Source organism: Leopardus geoffroyi, chromosome C1, assembly GCF_018350155.1.
Source record: "Leopardus geoffroyi isolate Oge1 chromosome C1, O.geoffroyi_Oge1_pat1.0, whole genome shotgun sequence".
Classification (NCBI taxonomy): Eukaryota; Metazoa; Chordata; class Mammalia; order Carnivora; family Felidae; genus Leopardus; species Leopardus geoffroyi.
Window position 1 is genome coordinate 211141045 of NC_059328.1, and position 14816 is coordinate 211155860.

The window sequence follows — 14816 nt, forward strand, 5'->3', positions numbered from 1 at the left end:
AATAAATGCTTTTTGAACTAAACACTGCTTTTTATACGCCCAACTTTTACATAGCGATTTAAAAACACATCCATAATCTTTCAAATTACAAGTGGCTTAGCTCCTGTCTCCCCACAGCTGTGGTTATTCTTCAAACAATTTACCTTGGTGGGTCTCCAAAGGGGGGGAATTTGTAATGACAAGAAAAAGCAATTACTATAATTAAAGACATGTTCCTTCTCAAACACAAAGAATTGTAAAAACTGGCTCAAAATTTCTATAATCTTTTTAGTTATCTTACCAAGATTATTTCATTTTTTTGTTCAACTTCACGGTTATCTTGATTCGGATGATTTTGGTGGCAAGTAGCAAAATGCACAATTAAAACAAAGTCATTTCCAAAGTTGGTTGTTTAAAAAATTTTTAATGTTCTCTGTCAAAAATAAATAAATAAACATTTAAAAAAATTAAAAAAAGGGGGGGGCGCCTGTGTGGCTCAGTCAGTTGAGGGTCCGACTTTGGCTCAGGTCATGATCTCACAGTCTGTGAGTTCGAGCCCCACGTTGGGCTCTGTGCTGACAGCACGGGGCTGGAGGCTACTTCCGATTCTGTGTCCCCCTCTCTCTCTGCCCCTCCCCTGCTCATGCTCTGTCTCTCTGTCTCTGTCTCTCTGTCTCTCTGTCTCTCTCTGTCAAAAATAAATAAAAAAACATTTAAAAAATGTTTTTTAATTTTAATGTTTATTTATTTTTGAGAGAGAGACAGACAGACAGACAGAGCATAAGTGTGGGAGGGGCAGAGAGAGAGAGAGGGAGACACAGAATCTGAAGTAGGCTCCAGGCTGTGAGCTGTCAGCACAGAGCTGGAGGCGGGGCTTGAACCCTTGATCCGTGAGATCATGCCCTGAGCTGAAGTCAGATGCTTACCTGACTGAGCCACTCAGGTGCACCCCCCCCCCCCAAATTGGTTATTTAGTGGCAAGAGGACCCAAGGACCCAGGGTGTGAGGGCTTTCCCTTTTGTTTCCTATTGTTGACTTGTCCTGTGTATCCTTCCTTGTTGCTAGATGCCTGACATGTTTTCTTGGTTTAGGTGTCTTGCCATCTTTTTAATCTCATCAACTCCAGAAAGAGAACTTACTTCCCTTTCTATGATTTTCATTTGCCCTAACATCTTAGCAGTTCTATTCCTGCCACTGACGGAACCATCTTGCCTTTTTTCTCTTATTTTCTCTATCTGCCCACCATATCATAAACACTTGCCTCAATTAAAAAAAAAACAATTTTAGCTAGCCAGTCTCAGTGCCATTTTTATCTGTAATATGTAATCTCATTACCTCTGTACTAGAAACTGAGACAATCTTCTCGTTAATTATCTTGGCTTCCTTTTGCTCTATCCGATGATTGCTTTCTAAAATGAACAGAAAAATAATCCTCCAAATATTTATAGGTTTTACAGTTTACAAGACTTTTACATAACTCAGTTCATTCGATAAAGAGGAATGAAGTAGGAATTATTGGAGCCCAAATTTAGAATTGATAACACATAATTTAGGAGAGGGAGGGTGGCTTGCCCAAGATCATTTGGCCAGGGAGTAGCCAGACATGAATTCACAGCCTAAAAAGGCTATAATGTATACACACACACACACACACACACACACACACACAGACGTATATATACATATATATGTACATATATACATTTATTATTATATATGCACATATATATGTGTATATGTGTGTGTGTGTGTGTGTGTGTGTGTATCTATATATGGCCAAGACAGGCCTCAAATAATGGTGTGTTGCCTGAGTTTTTCCAACATGGTTAGTGTGTGTTTCACATACTAGCATGCACTTTTTATTTAAAAAAAATTTTTTTTTTAACGTTTATTTATTTTTGAGACAGAGAGAGACAGAGCATGAACAGGGGAGGGGCAGAGAGAGAGAGGGAGACACAGAATCGGAAGCAGACTCCAGGCTCTGAGCTGTCAGCACAGAGCCCGACGCGGGGCTCAAACTCACGGACTGCGAGATCGTGACCTGAGCCGAAGTCGGACGCTCAACTGACTGAGCCACCCAGGCGCCCCTAGCATGTAGTTTTTAAAAATTGTTTGGATTTCCTTTGAATCCTCTGAATAACTTTTCATTTTTTAAATGTTTATTTATTTATTTTGAGAGAGAGAGAGCAGAGGAGGGGCAGAGAGAGAGAGAGAGAGAGTCCCAAGCAGCCTCTGCACTGTCAGCACAGAGCCCAATGTGGGGCTTGAACTCACGAACTGAGATCATGACCTGAGCCAAAGTCAAGAGTCAGACGCTGAAGCTACTGAGCCACCCATGCACCCCCTGAATAACTTCTTAAAAATAAACATGATGAAGCCTGGTTCTTTTTTCCAATTAATACAAGTTTGAGTTTGGACCTTTATTAGGCGTTCCGTTATTTAGTAGCAGGGTCCCAATTTCCTGTGGCCTGGGAATCCTAAATTCACATTTCTCCTAGCAATCATATTGTAACAGAATAGAAATGTTTATCCCAAACATTACAGATACCAGATGAAAATTAAGAATAAAAGCTTTTGGAAGTAGAAAAGAGCAAGGGCTCAGATTCTTTTTTTTTTTTTTTTAATGTTTTTTATTCTTGAGAGTGAGAGAGACAGAGCGTGAGTGGGGAGGGGCAGAGAGAGGGAGACACAGAATCTGAAGCAGGCTCCAGGCTCTGAGCTGTCAGCACAGAGCCCGATGCGGGGCTCGAACTCACAGACTGAGATTATGAGCTGAGCTGAAGTTGGACGCTTAACTGACAGAGCCACCCGGGTGCCCCACAAAGGACCTCATTTTTAAATGCAGTCTGTGATATCCAAAGTACTGATTTTTGACTTACTAACACAATAAGCCAGTGACAGGTTATGATTCACATATATTTCTTTCCTTTCCCTTATATTGGAATGAGTTTATCATTCTTAAATATGGCCCAGGTGCACCTATATGGTTAAAGGGAGTAAAGATTCTAGCACAGAAAAGTGTCCTCTCCACAGCTGTACTCATTCTGGTGAGATCCCTGAGCCCAACTAGATTCAATTATGGTTGGTTGTGACTTGATTCACCTCTGCTTTTGGCAAGCGCCATCTTTTATGTTGTTATTTTTCATGATTTAAACATCAATATTGAGATTCCTCAAAAGACTAAACATAAAATTACCATATGACCTAACAATTGCACTCCTAGGTATATATGCTCCCTACCCCCCCAAAATGAAAAATGGTACTTAAATATAATGTACCCTCATATTCATGGCAGTACTATTCACAACCGCTTAACTGTCTTACCGACGGGTGTATGGATAAACACGTTGTGGTATATCTATACAATGCAATATTATTCAGCCATAAAAATGAAGTATTGATATACGCTACAATGTAGGTAAACCTCTGTTGAACACATTATGCTGTAAGTAAGAGAATCCAGATACAAAAGATCATATATTGGGTAATCCCATTTATTTGCTATATCCAGAATAGGTAAATCCATAAAAACAGAATGTAGATTGGTGGTTTTGCCACAGATCGGGGGTAAGGAGAAATGGACAGCACCTGGTTTACAGGAGCAGAGTTTTATTTTAGGGTGAATTGTTCACATTAAAATGGTTCATTTTATGTTATATGAATTTCACCTCAATAAAAGTATATCAAATGTTCAATCTAGGTCCACAGTCTTTTGCAAGTGGTTAAGTTGTTAATTTTCTTGGTTTTCACAGCATGGTATACTTGGGTGGTTTTTTTTGTTTTTTTGTTTTTTTGTTTGTTTGTTTTGCCTGTCAGAGGCATATTGTTTAAAGGAAATTCACACATTGACCTCATGAAGAAAAAGACATACTCAGTAAGGACATGGGTATTAATTCTTTAGACATAGTCATAGCTGGATTATATCTTTCAACAATTACTTATTGTCTCTGAGACACTAGGTGCAAAGAACTTGATTAGTTTTTTGGTGAAAAGGCTATGAAATTTCGGGAATTTCATTTTTTTTTTTTTTTTAGAAATAAAAGTATATTGTGGAGAAGTATACTTTGAAATAAAACCTGAAGGATGAAATGATTGAATCATGATGGGAAAAACGCTTTCTTATTATTGCATATAATCTGGCCCAGAAAGAGAGAATTCAGTTGGTTTTTATGCTTTGGAAGTTACAAGATCCAGAAGCCTTCAAAATGTCTTCTTATGACAATTCGTGGTTTGATACTTTCTGACTTTGGTTTGGTTATATGAGAGCAGTCTGTGTTTGGGAATGTTACTTTTAGGATTGCCCTGTTCTTTTAGGGTGAACAGGGTGGAATTTTACAGGCCTCTATTCATTGTAACATCTGGAAGATTCCACCAGGGGGTTTTTATAGCTTTGAGTCTTCTACTCCTTTTTACTAGCCACCTCCACCTTTTTCTCCTTTCCTCTGAAATACTCTGGTTTTTATAAGAAATCCTCAGAAAGATATTGGCTTAAAACATGGAGAGGAAATGATAAAGTGTGTGTGTGTGTGTGTGTGTGTGTGTGTGTCACAGGGGTCCTTAAATTCTGCGCATTAAGGTAAAACCATCAGTTTCTCTCTACTCCTAAATTTCCTCTTGAGTTTGGAATTTCAGTTTCATTACTAGATCTGACAAACGAGTTTATGAGAATGCAAGAGGTGGAAATCTCAGAAAAGTTGTCTGGAAGCTGTAAATACAATGAAGACCAGAACTGCTACTCATTCTACCTTCTGGGAAATGTTGGATGCATCTCTCTGAACAAAGTTGCCTTTGCTACTATTTTCTTGGGACTGTGAGATCTTAACGAAGTAATTAATGTTCCTTCTCACTAATGATAAAGTAGAAAATGTTGCTGTTTTGAAAGTGCATAAGATTGCCTGCCTTTATTCTCTTATCTCAGCAGGTGGCAGTGTTTATCTTTTGGCAGATAAATTGTTGCTTCTAATAGCTATAAATGGAGAGTAAAGAGAGTAAACTTTTTATTCTCTGTCCTTTAAAGATCAGGGTTATGTGGGGATATATAACCATGCTCAGATTTTGGTGTGGTTTACACTTAGGGCCATCTTGGTGTCTCTGGGGCAAACGACACATCTTGATGCAGTGTAGAGATATTTTTCTATGAGGACTTAGACCAGTAAGGTGAATGGGAGACAGTTCTTTTTTTTTTTCCCTATAGGCCCCTCTATTAATCATTTTAAAACACAATCAATCTGTCAAGGACTCCAACATTCATTTATGTCTTTTAATGGTAATACCTGATCAGAGTGTAACCGATTCCTTTTATGTTTTAATAAAGTTTACTGTAATTTCACTGGGTGAGAGTCTAAGAATTGTGAATACTTTGAACTTCAGTTTGTTAACATGGCCATAAATCAAAAGGGTCAAGTTGGTTTGTGTTGGGCTATGAAGGACAAGAGTAAGTCTGAGACTAAATTAACAACGGCTGCTTATTCATAAAACTTGTGGGAGGGAGAGCCAGGTGCTGTGACTTTCCTTCCAGCGGGAGTTTAACTGTTCAACGGAGAGTCAGTTTCCTGGAGTAAAAACATGAAACACCGAGTCTCTGACGAGTGTTCTATTAGGATGGGCGCTTTGGGAACACCTTTGCGCTTTTGGGTGGGAATGCAAACTGGTAGCTTCCTAATTGGTCTTCAGGTACCTTAGGCAGTCCTTAGTTGGTTTCAAGGGGGCACACAAATAGCTTGGGGCCATTCCAAAAGGATTGCTCAATGTTATGGGCAAAGGGTTCTTTTTTTTCCCCCTGTGGTGGCTATTTCCTGGAATAAATGGGAATGCTTTGTTGCCCTCAAACTGTCATACTATATTCGTTATTTGGTGAAGGATGGCTGCTGTGACAGCCAGTTTCTTATGAAGGACAGCATTTTGGTAATTAAAAACATGAATTCAGGAATCAGAATTCCTGTCTCAATACCAGGTTCAACCACTTCTTAGATGTGGGACTTTGAGAATTCAAACACCCCTTAGCTCAGTTTTCTCATCTTTAAGAGAGGACTAACAATAGTATGGGCAAGTTTGTGAGCGTTAAATAAATTAAGTTAATAGAGACATAATGAGACTGATACATTGTAAACATTCAGTTAATGGGGCAGCTAATATTATTTGTAGATGCTGCTTCAATGATTTGGATTTAAAGGATTTAAGAGTTGAGGAAGAATTTGCACATTCAAGGCGAATTTTCTTATTAATTCATGATGGTTTGGGGCCTGTCAAAGACTTCTAGACAAAGACTTCTAATTCACCTTCTCCTAGGAAATTAATAAGGAAGGGATATCTTGAGGGCTCATCTCTCATGAGTTCTCACGGATTCAGGTATGTGAATAAAATTTCGGTTCAGCTTAACACACACGTTGTCTCTAGAGCTCTGAATCAGCCCAGAGTTTCTATATGTTTCCCCTTTTGCAAAGCTGTGTTTTAGGTAAAGCCTTGTCCAGCCTGCACAGCCACGGAAATCACGGTTGAAGAGGAAGAAGGTGCAAATGCCATTAATTAAGTGGAATTTCAAAATTCTTCCTGAAACCCTCCTCTTAGTGCTCGAGGAGATGTTCTTATTAGGGAAATTAGAGGGGATTTATCAAACACTTCTCAGAAATATCTTAAAGGTGCAAATAGTCCCCAGGATGCTCTCATGTGCCTATTAAAATGTCAGTGATTTGCATGTGTCGGAGGAGTTGACAAATGCCCCCAGATTTGGATTTTAATTACTCACACCGGTCGATCAAAGGAGCCAGTGCCCCTTCAGTGAGAGTGAGCACACCCTCCCGTCGTCACCTCCGGCGTGTGACAGGCACCGTGTCGGGTTTGGACTCAATGCCCAACATGCAATAATCCCCTTTGAATCTTCTGTGATGTGTTTCCTAGTTGTAGTGTTTTTCTGCATCCTAAACACTTTGCCAGTGGCTAGTATTGGACTCATTCTCATCTTTAATTATGGAAATAGCAGTTCAAGGAGGAATGGCTGAATTTCGGCTCCAGGTAGAAGTGGTTTTCCCGTTTTCCCAGAGGAATATACACTCCCGCAGGGGGAGATGACACTGGGTGTTTTTCCCCAGGCGGGAGAAGACTTGTTTCCCAGGTGTGCCTGAGGCAAAGGGACACGCGCAATTATTTTCTAGGTCAGAAAATCTCCGACAGGGGGTAGAGTAACTGTTACAGTTATTAACTCTTGGGTTATTACCATGAATAATCAGCTAGGTTGAGTCATGCGCAGTTGCCAATGTTGACAAATGTTGATCTGCGAAAAGTAATTTCGTGTGGGTCACCCCACTGTATTGCTGTATACGTGCAAGGTGAGAGATTTTATGTCCGTGTTTGTTCTCAGATGGATCCTTGATCACGGCCCACGCCCATTATTGTGGCTTGGTGCCCTCCTCTTGCAGAGGGCAGACGGCAGGCTTCCAAAAATGGCTGATGGTATCTTGACCTTGATCATTGGCAGAGAACTCGCACTTAACACGGTGTGTGCCACAGAGTGTGCCCTCTGGAATGAGACAGGGCTCACCTCATCATTTTATTATTATGCGTAAGTCATTTGACCTTCTTGGGTTTGTTTCCTCATCTATAAAGTAGGAATATAATAATAGACTGAAATGAGATAATACACACAAGGAAAAACCAACTCAAAGGCTGTGGGATAGCTGGCAGGTAAGAAGTGTCCTTGACCTTGCGTTACTCCATTAAGAATGCGCCATCTCAGGGTTGCAATCGGTGTTGACTTGGGTGATGGGGACGATGACGATCTTGCATGAACTGCCCTTGTGGGTGCTTCTCTGCCTTTCTGAATGCCAGAACCCTCCCTTCCTAAATGTGTTTCTCTCTAGCCACTCAGAGTTTACTGACTCCCTTGGGAAAAGCAGGTGGCCTATATTTAGAATAGCATCAGCTGCTTTCTTAAGCATTTGAGCTAATGCTTACAAGTATTAATCACAAAAACTTTTTAAGCATTGGTGGAAAGTAAACATTTTGTTTCAGACAGTCTTTTAAATATCCCAAGGGTCTTTTAGACTTGGTTTGAGAAGGAGGATAAAAATAGAAGAGTATGAACATATATATCTGGGAACAAGTCTCTTTGGAGGGAAGTCAGTTCCTGCAAAATATACATTATAACCTATATAGATAATTAGTACATGAATCATGTTAGCAAGTTTCACCTTCAGTTTTGAACAGTCTAATGAAGTGATGTCATGTCAGGTGTTCATACAGTTCACTGTTTAAAGAAGAGGCTCAAATCTCCCGTTCTTATGTTCTAAGGTATCAGGGAACTGGTCCTAACCTACATTTCTGCCCTAATCTTTCTTGCTCCCTGATATCCAAGATGTTATGGGATAAATTGTATCTTTCCAAAATTCTTATGTTGAAATCCTAATCCACTTCAGAATGTAATCAGAGTGTAATTATATCTAGAGATAAGGCCTTTAAAGAGGTGATTATGTTAAGGTCTTTAAGATGGTCCCAAATCCAATCTGACTGGTGTCTAAAGGGGAAATTTGTACACGCAAGGAGACACTGGGGATGCACACGCACAGAGAAAAGACAAATGAAGACAAAGCAAGATGGCCAAGTCAAGGAGAGAAGCTCAAGGAGAAGCCAAACCTGTCAAAAGCTTGATCTTTGACTTCCAGGCTCCAGAACTGTGAGAAACACATTTCTGTGGCTTAAGCCATCCAGTTTGTGGTGTTTTGTTACGGTGGCCTGAGCTGACTAATACAGTAGATAACTAGACCACTCATCAGGTCTCAGATACATGCCAGACCTTCCTCCCTCTGTGATTTTACTGTTACCTGTTTTAGTCCACTTGGCTATTACAAAATAATGTCACAGACTTGGGGGGCTGTGGCTTATAAACACCAGAAATTTGTTTCTCACAGTTTTAGAGGCTGGAAGATCCAAGATCAAGGCACCAGCGGATGCAGTGTTTGGTGAGAGCCTGCTTCTTGGTTGATAGATGGCCATTTTCTTGCTGTGTCCTCGCATGGTGATGACGCAAGGGAGCTCTCTGGGATTCCATGAGGGCATATAATCCCATTCATGTGAGTTTTACCTTCACGACCTAGTTAGCTCCCCAAAGCCCCACCTCCTAATGCTATCACACTGGGGGTTAATTTTCAACATACGAATTTGGTGGGGGGCACCTATCTACCCTAAAACTCATTTTCTTGTATCTCCAGCTGGACAACCCCCCACCCCATGCTTTACACTTGACCCCAGATATCATTTTTTCCTTGACCTCTTCTTTGATCCCCCCCACCCATCCTTACCCCTCCAAGGTAGGAAAGATCTTCATCCCAAATTCCCTTTGTGCATGTCTATTTTATAATTTTAAGTTATGTTATTTTTTTTTTTTAATTTTTTTTTTCAACGTTTATTTATTTTTTGGGACAGAGAGAGACAGACCATGAACGGGGGAGGGTCAGAGAGAGGGAGACACAGAATCGGAAACAGGCTCCAGGCTCTGAGCCATCAGCCCAGAGCCCGACGCGGGGCTCGAACCCACGGACCGCGAGATCGTGACCCGGCTGAAGTCGGACGCTTAACCGACTGCGCCACCCAGGCGCCCCAAGTTATGTTATTCTTTTTTTTTTTTTTTTTTTAATTTTTTTTTTTTTTTTCCAACGTCTATTTATTTTTGGGACAGAGAGAGACAGAGCATGAACGGGGGAGGGGCAGAGAGAGAGGGAGACACAGAATCGGAAACAGGCTCCAGGCTCTGAGCCATCAGCCCAGAGCCCGACGCGGGGCTCGAACTCACGGACCGCGAGATCGTGACCTGGCTGAAGTCGGACGCTTAACCAACTGCGCCACCCAGGCGCCCCCCAAGTTATGTTATTCTTAAGAATATGGACTGCGTTTCAAGAACTTGGGCTGGAGATGAAAAAGTTGAAGGGGCCACCGGTCATCAGAGGCAATCGTTTGTTTTAGAATGAATGAAGCTTATGCCTGATTTCAGACGGATAAAATTGTTCGAGTGGCAAAAGGAAGGTTGCAGAGTTAGGAGGAAACTGAAACTTGCTGGAACCTGGTGTTAAAGGAGACAGAAGAGGTGGTCAAAGAACAGACAGAAGGTTGATGTTGAAAGAAAAAGAGTTCATGTTCTGACTCTGGATGGGAGGATGTGGGGAAGAAGGTAATTTTCCTAATTTTGTGGGTTGTTATTTCTAAAATCATGCAAAGCATGAGCTCGAGCCAGATTCCCGAATCCCTCTACCCATCATGCTGGATCTGTGACGCGGAGGGCTTTTCAATTCCATTCAGTCTTTTCCTTCTTTCTTTCTTTCTTTCTTTCTTTCTTTCTTTCTTTCTTTCAAGTTTATTTATTTTGAGAGAGACAGAGACAGCACGAGTAGGGGAGGGGCAAAGCGAGAGGGAGGCAGAGCATCCCAAGCAGGCTCTGCACTGTCAGTGCAGATCCTGATGCAGAGCTAGAACTCACCAACAGTGAGATCATGACCTGAGCTAAAAACAAGAGTCGGATGCCTAACAGAGTGAGCCACCCAGGTGCCCCATCAAATCCTTTCAATCTTAGTGTTTCCATATCTTCAGTGGGCAAAATTGTCACTGTCATCAAAGGATTAAATGAATAACACATGTTTAGCACAGAACCTAATGATAGTGATAACAAAACTCCTATTAGTAATATCAGTGTCCTCCTGACAAAGGACAGATTGGGTAGATTGCTCCTTGGAGGAAAGAATGTACTCCCCTGAGGAATCATGGAGCCTCTCACAAAGGGAATTTTGGAAAGGATTTATTACAGGGTTTGGGACTGTGTTAGGTTCTTGGGGGAGTGTTTAGGGATTTTGCTCTTTACTCCAGGTTGCTCTCAGAAAGCGGGTGCAATTCTGTGATTGGATATACTCAGATTTTTTTGCAACTGGTAAATTTTATGTAATTGGTGAGGGAACAGGCACCACTCATACGAGCCAGGAGAGGGGCATGTTTGGTCATTTTTGTGCTTGAACAATGGTAATATTCTGGCTGTGTTTGGACATGATAATGGAGTGGTTTTGTTTTTGCCTTGATGTCAAGGAAGCAGCAACACCAAGACCTGGCTGATAAATGCCTGATGACCTTGGTTTCTGTAGGGTTGTCTGCTGAGAATTTGGTGCTTAGAGACTGAGAGGAAGGTTGCCTTTTTTTTTTTTTTTTCTCCCAATAGTCACTGAAGGAAATCCAAAAGGCTGATGGGCAGGCACCAAAGGTTGAGCCAGTCGGGACCATGGATGTGTGTAGGCATCCGTACTGAGATTGTGGGATTCTCTCCCAAGGTGTTTGGTGGCACAGCACAGGTGTAGAGAAGGCATGTCCTACAATTGGCTCTGGCCTGGGGTTTACTGAGAGATCAGGACAAAAGGACAGCAGCAAAATCGAGAGTGCCAGGGAGAACAGTTCTGTTGGTTGGCCGTGAGGTAGGGGCAGTGCAGTTCGCAGAGACAGAATATGGGGAGACTAACCTCCAGCACAAGAGTCTTTTAGAAAGCCCAGAAGTCCTTCTGGGTCATGAGAAGATCTCTGGCTAGAAGGAGTCTAGGGCATTGGAAGTGAGAAAGTCAGGGGGGAAATGGAAAGTCTGCGTCGCAGAATGAACCAAACAAGTAGACTGAATTCTCTCTGGGCCACTTGGGATTTGTCAGTCTTCCCTTTTCTTCTAAGACAGGATCTAAGTGAGGTGACAAATACCTGCCTCTGTCCACAATGACCCTCACCTTTCCCTCTCCTGAAAGGTGGCATTCTCTCACATTCCATTTTTAGAGGATGTTCCACTGTAAGTCAAGATGATGCTTCTGGCACTGATGCTCTGTGTGGTGGTTTGTCGTGCGGGCTACGAAGCAGCCTTGCCCCCCCACCCCCTCCGGCTTTTGAGACTTTCAGGATGGAGTAGTTCATTTCTGCCTCCTCTCCCCCAGGGCTCTGGCACAACTTCACGGAGGAGAGAGGAGGTCGGAAAAAACCTTGTCAGCACCTATTTGTGGTTTTTAGAAAACTCCCTCTCCTCTCTCAGGGACTGTCTTTGAAATAAACCTCAGAGCCTTAGAAGGCCACCTGTCAGGACCTCAGGAGAGTCATCATTGCCTTTCATGCTGGTCCCACCACCAGGAGGGACCCTCTTTTCACCCTGAGCTTCTCCAGAATGTGGCAGAATACTCCAAACAATGATTGACTGACTGGTTAAATGAGTGAACTAATATTGACATGGCAATGTCAGTGCTTCAGCACTGATTTTCAATAGATGTTTTATGGAACATTAGCTGTTCTTTAGAGGTTTCTTAGAGACATCCATGCCGGTGGGTGAGAATTCCGTCCTCCACATCTTTCTTTACCAGAAGAGTTTAACTTTTTTGTTCTTCCTGACTTTCGCCTGCAAGTGAAATGCATTCAGAGAAAGGTTTTTGAATGTTTGAGAGAGAGGGAGGAGAGAAACAGAGAGAGAGAGAGAGAGCCACGACTGGCTACATTCCATCACGAAATATCTGGTCATGATTGAACCTTCCCAACTTATTTTCTTCTATTTGCTCTAATGAATTCTTTGTTGCATCTAGCTTATCTCATCCAGCTTATACAATGTATCTGAGAATGCCGTTTCCAGTCTCTACACTTTTGGTCCCTAATTCTCCATCCTGCAACTTCAGCTCATGGTGGAAATCTTCCCTTGTCACCACGGCTGGATGCTTTCTTCTTATGATGAATTGCATAGCATTTATGGTGCTTTTATGGCCCACCCTTTATATTGCATGCTTTTTCCCCATCTGGTTCATTCCCCATCTGGTTCATTCATTCACTCAGTCATTTGGCAAGTGTTCATTGGTGCCTGTTATGGACCACGCATATTGCTAGCTATTGGGATTCATAATGAAGAACACGGATACCTCTGCCTTCAGAGTATACAGTCTAATGGAAGTTGGCGTGTATTAATTAACATTCAGTCAGAGAAATAGAATTGGTAGGAGATACATATTAAGAGATTTATTGTGAGGCTCACAGGATTTGAGGGATCACAAGAAGTGTCTGAAAGCCTCAGGGCAGGCCATCAGGATGAGCTGGGCGAAACTCTCAGACCCAAGCTGGAGCTGCTGCCCATGGGTAGAATTTCTCCCAAGAAGGCTTGGTTCTGCTCTTAGGATCTTTCACCTTGTTGAATCAGGTCCATTCATATTTAAGATAGCATTCCTTACTTCAAGTTAGCCAATTACGAACTTTGATCACCTCTACCAAATACCATGATAGCAACCTTCATAGCAAGTGTTTGATTGAATAACTGAGGACTGTGGCCTAAGCTGACAGATAAAACTGACCATTGCAGGGGAAAACATTAAAGAAATCACTCGGGGGTGACTGGGTGACTCAGTCAGGTAAGCGTCTGACTCTTGATTTCAGCTCAGGTCGTGATCTCACGGTCCATGAGTTTGAACCCCTCATCGGGCTCTGCCCTGACAGTGCAGAGCCTGCTTGGGATTCTCTCTCTCTCTCTCTCTCTGCCCCTCTCCTGCTCGCGTGCTCTCTCTTTCTCTCTCAAGATAAATACATAAACTTAAAAAAAAAAGTAATAATTCGAAAATATCATGATAAGTTTCAGGAAGGAGAAAAGGTTCTCTATTTTCCTCTGTTTGCTGGAAGTTTAAAGTTAAATTTAATGTACAATTTTAAGATGTAAGAGACTTAATTTATTCCAGGAGTTTAATGCAAGTATCAAATCCACTGAGTCTCAAACCAGAAATCTTGATGAAAGATACTAATGCCTAAACCCTAATATGGACCAATTAAATTGAAATCTCTGGGGCTTAGCTCTGGCATTGGCATTTTGGAAAGGCATTTCTAGGTAATTCTTTGTTTGATTAAAACAAATTTTAACGTTGATTTATTTTTGAAGGAGAGAGAGAGCGTGAGTGGGGGACAAGCAGAGAGAGAGGGAGACAGAATCTGAAGCAGGCTTCAGGCTGTCAGGTCAGCACAGAGCCCAACATGGGGCTCGAACTCACGAACCGTGAGATCATGGCCTGAGCCGAAGTCAGATGCTTAACCGACTGAGCCGCCCAGGTACCCCTAGGTAATTCTAACACATAGAGTTGATAACAGCTGTTCTAACGAACTTGAATATTCTAGTTGCCCACCTTTATACTTGTTTTGATATTGAAATAAGCTTTTCATCATCCTTGGAAGCAAATACTTACATAAATTAGAAACAAATAATTATTTTAGCTCAAAATATGTGGGCTTATCACAGATCACTGAAGTTACCTCCCTGGATTGTACACCTATCACGGGCAAGTACCGTGTGTTAATCATCAATTAGGATAGATAAGGTTAAGCTGCAATTACAAACAAGCAAAAAGACCCTCAGTTCTCAGGAGGTTAATAAACAGCAATTAATTTCTCACGCAAACTCTGCAATGGGTCTAGGCAACTGTTCGGGGCAGGTGTTCTCTCCGGATAGCTCATTAGTGAGATCTAGTTGATTTGCTTTAGTATCTCTGCATTTAGCCCAATAACTGGCACATCGTAAGAGCTTACTAGATATTCAGCGAATTCACATCCTCAGCTTCTTCTCTTTTAGATACTGTGTGTGATTTTGTGTACGTGTAGGTAGCAGACCTACTTTTTTTCCTCTCCAGGCGGGTGTTTCTCAGCCCGCTAGCTCTGTAGTCTACAGCTCCCCAAACCCATGGATCCTGGGAGTGGAAGAACAGATACCTGGCACCATGAGATCTTTGTGATGCCAACTGCAGGGACATCATCGGTGAAGAGAAGCTCCCTGCGATACCTGGCCTTCGTCCCTTCAGACTTTCTCTTTTAGACCAAATAAAAAG

The 14816-nt window shown here is 41.9% G+C and overlaps 1 protein-coding gene across 1 annotated transcript in view; it reads left to right on the forward strand.

Annotated features, from left to right (window-relative positions):
- The window catches only part of DAW1 (dynein assembly factor with WD repeats 1), a 65294-nt gene extending 50694 nt beyond the window's left edge, over nt 1-14600 (forward strand). Inside the window, exon 13 of the mRNA XM_045481570.1 lies at nt 14564-14600. Within this exon, the coding sequence (XP_045337526.1) occupies nt 14564-14592 (29 nt within the window). The 3' untranslated portion in view covers nt 14593-14600. The remainder of the gene's footprint in view (nt 1-14563) is intronic.
- The last annotated feature ends 216 nt before the right edge of the window (nt 14601-14816 follow it).